At 37.1% G+C, this 6,013-nt stretch overlaps 1 protein-coding gene across 1 annotated transcript; it reads left to right on the top strand.

Moving 5' to 3' along the window:
• The first annotated feature begins 3,944 nt into the window (after nucleotides 1-3,944).
• Nucleotides 3,945-5,049, top strand: LOC141754865 (protein S100-A8-like). The gene is made up of 4 exons (XM_074614277.1): nucleotides 3,945-3,979; nucleotides 4,155-4,186; nucleotides 4,286-4,444; nucleotides 4,798-5,049. Exons 3-4 carry the CDS (start codon nucleotides 4,304-4,306, stop codon nucleotides 4,945-4,947), a joined length of 291 nt encoding a protein of 96 aa, XP_074470378.1. The 5' UTR covers nucleotides 3,945-3,979; nucleotides 4,155-4,186; nucleotides 4,286-4,303; the 3' UTR covers nucleotides 4,948-5,049.
• Nucleotides 5,050-6,013: the final 964 nt, after the last annotated feature.

Genomic DNA, 6,013 nt, shown 5'->3' with positions numbered 1-6,013 from the left:
GATACATTTACCAACTGCAATCTTAAAGCGATGTACACATTAATGCATCAATAATCATAATCCAATATTAGAATTAATATTATTCTGAAATGGGCTATTCTGCAAAATATGTCCCTTTTAGTGCATGTGCACTGTGTTATTGCTACTTTGACCACTGTATAAAGCTCTTAGGACTGTTTTGGTGAGTTCACTTTAATAAGTGAATGAGTGGGCCCTCTTGTGGTTGAAATGTAGTATTACAAACAGACACTGGGTCACCTGGGGAAACTGATTTGTGTGTTAAATAAACATGCACCTCTGTCTGCTTGCTATGTTTTGAAAAATGTAACTGTAAAAAGTTGGACCTCAGCAGTGGTGAAAGAAGTATCCAGATCCTTTACGTAAGTAAAAGTATACAAATACTGCCAAATAGAAATACTCCATTACAAATAAAAGCATTTAAACCCTTCAAAAGTAACCTATTATCAGTAAAATGTACTTAAAACACCAAAAGTAACAGTACTTATTATGAAGAACATAGGCCTATCAGTATTATGTTTTTATATATTAGATTATTGTTGGATTATTAATAATGATGCATTAATGTGCAAGCATCATTTCAATGTCATAGCTGGTCAAAGTGGAGCTAATTTATACATTCATACATTTATGACATTTATATTTTTGTAAACTAATACATTATTTATTTTTTATTTATTTATAATCTTAATCTGAAAAGGAAATAAAGCTGTCAGATAAACATAGTAAGTCCACACTTCTACTGCAACTGATTGAGCAGATGCCTGAATAGAGCTCTAAGCACGTCATCTTGTGGATTAAACTGGTAATGCGCCTGAGGACCTGCATATATTATAGTTTCTACTGTAACTAAACATTATGGTTCATGGATATCTTTATATAATCTATTTGTTCCCATATGGAAAACACAAATACCCAGAGCTGCTGTTGTGATGGGAAGTATAAGTACATTAAATAAAGTACTTTATTTGAGTATTTCCATGTGATACTATACTTTATACTTCTACTGACAGCTACAGATACTTTTATATATGCACAACATATGATCAGTTTTTATAACATGGTGCATTAAACAACACAACAGTATATAAAGCAATCAGCCCAACCTCAACCAGCTACAACATTAAAATGATGCTTACATCTTAAATGAAGACGATAAATGATGAGTAGTTTTACTTTTGATACTTTAAAGTTGCAGTAGGCGGAACGTTTTTGGCATCATTGGACAAAAAGTCCATAATAACCTTTCAGCATATTGTAATTCAAGTGTTTTGAGAGCAAACTAGACTTCTGCACCTCCTCATGGCTCTGTTTTCAGGCTTTAAAAAGTCTTGCCCGTAGCGGAAGACTTTGAACAACCACAGGTCATTTTAGAGAGAGAGCGTTCACTTGAAAGACTCTCTCCGTGAAGTGGACCCGCTTCCTATGTAGATATGAAGGGCTCATTCTAAGCTAACAAAAACACGACAATTCTTAGTTTCAGGTGATTATATACTAATGAAAACACACTTATGAATATTATATTCCATTTCTGCCAATAGATCCTTTAAGAAAAGCCTCCGTACTTCCTCCACCAATGGTAAACTCAGACTGCTGTCAGGAGTCTTGTGATTCTTCTCACAAAAATGTACTGACAACCCAGAGAGTGTTTCTCGCCTCACAAGCTCTCTATTCACTCCAACCTTTACATATCAACCATGTGCCCTGTGGCAACCCAGAGAGTGTTTCTCACCTAACCAGCTCTCCATTCACTCCATACTCTACACCCAAAGCACATTTGAGGATAACAACCATTGCATATTATGCTCCTGAGGTGTGTTTGGTTATGTAAGATCTATTCTGTTTGTGTCATGGCCAAAGAAATCCAACTTAACTGCACAAGCAGCAGCTTAACTGCACAACTACAAACTAGAACACAAGTGTTTCTTTAATCCTAGTCTGCACAAATCTTTGACGGTGTTTGTTGCGCTGAACCAGACTGACAGATTTCAGCTTGGACATGTAAGCTTCACAGCGTTTCTGCATGCCTGGTTCTGAATGCAGAAGAGAGTGATTTACAAAAATATACACAATATTAAGTAACTGCTAATATGCTAAGATTTTTGTTACTGTAATCTCATATAGGGGAGAGCGGGGTCAGGTGCGACGGTTACGACATGACCCTTTTAGCAAGTTTGGCGCTGTTCAGACCTGGTATTAACATGCGTCCTCAGTGATCGGATCACAAGTGGACAGCTTTAAGTATGTCTGTTCACACCTGGCATTAGAATGCGTCTCTATATGTGTCTTAAATGGCAACTTGTGATCTGATCCCACTTCCCCGAGAGAGAGAGAGCGAGCAGGCGGTCGAACGGATGGGTGTCAGGTCCGTGCAAAGCAGCGGAACAAAAACACCAACACATCTCTGACAATATGATAATAATGCACTTTGTGTGCCTAGTCTGATAGTCTGTAGATTATGTAGCCTATAAACAAGATATATTTTAATGAAATACAGTTGTACCGACAGAAAACAGTAGAGCACAGAGGCTGTTTCCATGCTGACAAGAGCCCATGTCTGCCTGTCTGTTCACCTGAGGAGTGCAGTGATACCCGCAGATCCCAGCTGGACATCGGTTGAGTAGGCGCTCCCTAATGTGACCCAGGACACATTCGCGTACACACTGCTAAAAGATAGTGGCCAAATGTGGCCCAGACCACCTCTGAATGTGGTCTGAAAGATCCGATCTCCATGCGTCCTCAATGCGTCTTGAGCGCGTTCAAACCTGTACTTAGAGCTGTTCACTTGTGATCTGATCACTTAGGATGCATGTTAATGCCAGGTCTGTACAGGGCCTCAGAAAGCAACTATGCCATTCACTGTGCTCATACGCAGCCACACCCTCTTCACTTTCAACCTCAAAGTGGAGACCGTCTGACTGTTCCTCACATTTTACTCACAATTTTCATACAAATAATATATTGTTGGAAAGCTTATTTTCGGACCTATCAGTTGATGTGTAAGCTGTCTGATTTTTTTGTTGGTAGCTAGCACAGGAGAGTCCAAAGTATGTCTGCTCTCCCTGGGACAGTTGGGACAGTAACCGGTTGGGACGGTATTGTTTATATAGTTCCTGGCAGCCAGTCAGAAACCCTTTTTCAAATTCAATATTTCAGTAAGTAATGAAAATATAATAATTTTACAAATGTTTTCTTTTCATCAAAGAAATGTGTTAACAAGTGATATGGTAAATATAAAGTGTTCAAATTAGCTTTTTTATCCAATTTAAATTATATATTTTTTAGCCCAGATCAAGATGTCCTAACCATCTCGGGGAGTGAACATTTTGGAATATTAACTCATTGTACATTTAACAAAATCGTGTCTTTCAAGTTTGGGTTGGGCTAAAAAAAACTTGATAAATTGATAGCTGTCACCTGTATCTGTTCAAGGATCAAACTATTTTCATTAGTGTTCAAGCAGTCTGTGAGTAATGGAAGGTTATTTGGTGTCGAGACAAAAGTGTCCCAACCGACCCCGCTCTCCCCTACGTACAGTTTGACTGCCTATTTGCACTATAAATTAATCTCCTAATGTGGACAACCATCTCTCCATAAAAATATTGTTCTAATTGATGGCCACAGTTTAATTGCTGAATGTTAAAAAGATGAACACTGAATATGAAATACTCTACTTTACCCCAATAACTCTTGTCAATCTTTATCTCATATTAGGAACGCATCAAATCTCAACTAAATAAGGTCATAAAAAAAGCCTCCCAGGTGTAGATAAATGCCACTAAATGACTGTTTAGCAGTCTCAGAGTTACGCAATTTTTTTTAACTTCTAAAGACTTGAAAGACAGGATACCTTAAATGCCAAGGTGTGGCAGAGTCAGGGAATGTCTCCGACATGCTCCTCTATTTAAACACTCACACTCTGTCCTCTCCTCACTTCGGTGGACTCTGCTTTTGAATCCAGGTAGGAATGAAATTAGTAGAAATGCATGCAGGTGTTGCTTTTCTTTTATAACAAGGCTTTTCAGTAAACTTTATACCTGTTTTTCGTGGACGGTAACTCTTTAAGAATTAAAGTCAAAGTCTTGTATTTGAAGAATTACTGTATTGCTGATGGTATACATGGTTTCTGTTTTCAGGTTCTTGCTTCAGCACGGCTGCCTTTTGACAGGTGTGTAAATATGTTCAAGAGAAATCTTTAAATCCAATTCTTCTTCTTATTATTACACTGACATTATGATTGTTATTGATGTTATTATGATCTGTCTAGATCCTCTACACTCTAAAAATGGCACAAGAAATGACTGCTTTAGAAGTGTCTGTGGTTGCCATGTTCGGCGTCTTCATGCAGCACCAAAATGCAGAAGGAAAAATGACCAGAGACCAGTTCTCATCAATGGTGAAGACTGAACTGGGTCGTTTTATCAAGGTGAGGAGAATCATTGTACTTTTTTTTAACATTGCATCTTTCTGCAAAATGTATCACTAGAATTAATTAAATATTGACATGCATTAGAACATTTCACATATTTAGTTTGATAATTCTGCAAAGCACCCCACACTAAAAGCTTATAAATCATTTAAACCTTTGGCACACGGCAGGAGCAATGCTAATTATTTATATTTATATAATTTATTATAATGCTTTTTATTTGTTTAATTTCTTCAGATATTGAAATGGCTTTGATGAAAAAACAAAATACCTCATGACTTAACAAATAAATAACTCTTTACTTTGTGAAATATGACACAGTGGGTGAATATATTCCCTTTTGTCCTCAGGACGACACAGAACTATTCTCCGACATCGACTTGGACAAAGACGGGTTTGTGAGCTTCAAAGAGTTCGCCGTACTGGTTTGTACAATTGCCGGATGTCAACACGAAGTCCTCCAAAAGGCCATGGAGGAGCAGCAGAAAGCAAAAGAATAACCTGTAATGAACATGTAAAGCACTATTGATGGGAAATAAACCACCTGACCTATGTGGTTTCATATCACAATAATAAATAATAGTGTTTTTGTTCCAATCTTGCCTGCTTGTTTTTTTTGTCTTTATTAAGGCTGTCAATCAATTAAAATATTTAATCGCGATTAATCACATCATTGCCCATAGTTATTTGAGATTTGTGCAAATCAATCGCAAATTAATCACACATTTTTATCTGTTCAAAATGTACATTAAAGGGAGATTTGCCAAGTATTTAATACTCTTATCAACATGGGAGTAGGTTAATATGCTTGCTTTATGCAAATGTATGTGTAACACCATAGACTTGTGATATGAGGAACATTTTACACAATACTCAATATAGTGTTAACAGCCTTTAAACTCCACTACTTGGTAAAACGGTGAGAGAGACATCTCATTGTAAAATAAATCTGTCTAAGGTAAACTATGACTCTCACTCCCTTTAATATCTAATGAGAGGCTAAGGGAATAATGCTGTTCTTAATAACAATATAATCAGAAAAATATGAAGTAACTTATGCAGTCATACAGCTCATAATGAGAAATAACAGCACAAACACAGTATCTCAGCTTCAACCTTGTATTAACTGAATGCAGGTATTTCACATATCAAAATGCAGGATCACACGATATGAAAAATAAAGTAGAAAACAAAACAGAAAGACCCAGTGTTACGGCCTCTCAAACAAACAAAGGCTCTGGAGAGACTGAAGCTAAAAGGACGCCAAGAGACAGTTGCGTGAGAATAATACAATCAATTTATTTCAAATCAAGACAAAAGTAACTATCAAAAATGTAACTGAATAAACAAAAGGTTGGAGATCCCGGTTAAATGGATAAAAGAAGGAGAAGTCGCTGGACCAGCCACGCAGTGGGCCGTCGCACCCAGCTCATCCCTCTAAACTCAAAAATGTCTAACGTAAACCAAAAGCACGAAAGCTTAACTACCGGAGATCTCCAGCACAAAAACAAAGTTACAAACTAAATGCTGGGAAAAAGTAATCTAAGGTCAAAACCAGAGTGCCAG

The sequence above is a fragment of the Sebastes fasciatus genome, chromosome 17 (genome assembly GCF_043250625.1).
Source record: "Sebastes fasciatus isolate fSebFas1 chromosome 17, fSebFas1.pri, whole genome shotgun sequence".
NCBI lineage: Eukaryota > Metazoa > Chordata > Actinopteri > Perciformes > Sebastidae > Sebastes > Sebastes fasciatus.
The sequence above is the reverse complement of the archived record's forward strand: the minus strand, read 5'-3'. Positions and strand labels throughout refer to the sequence as shown.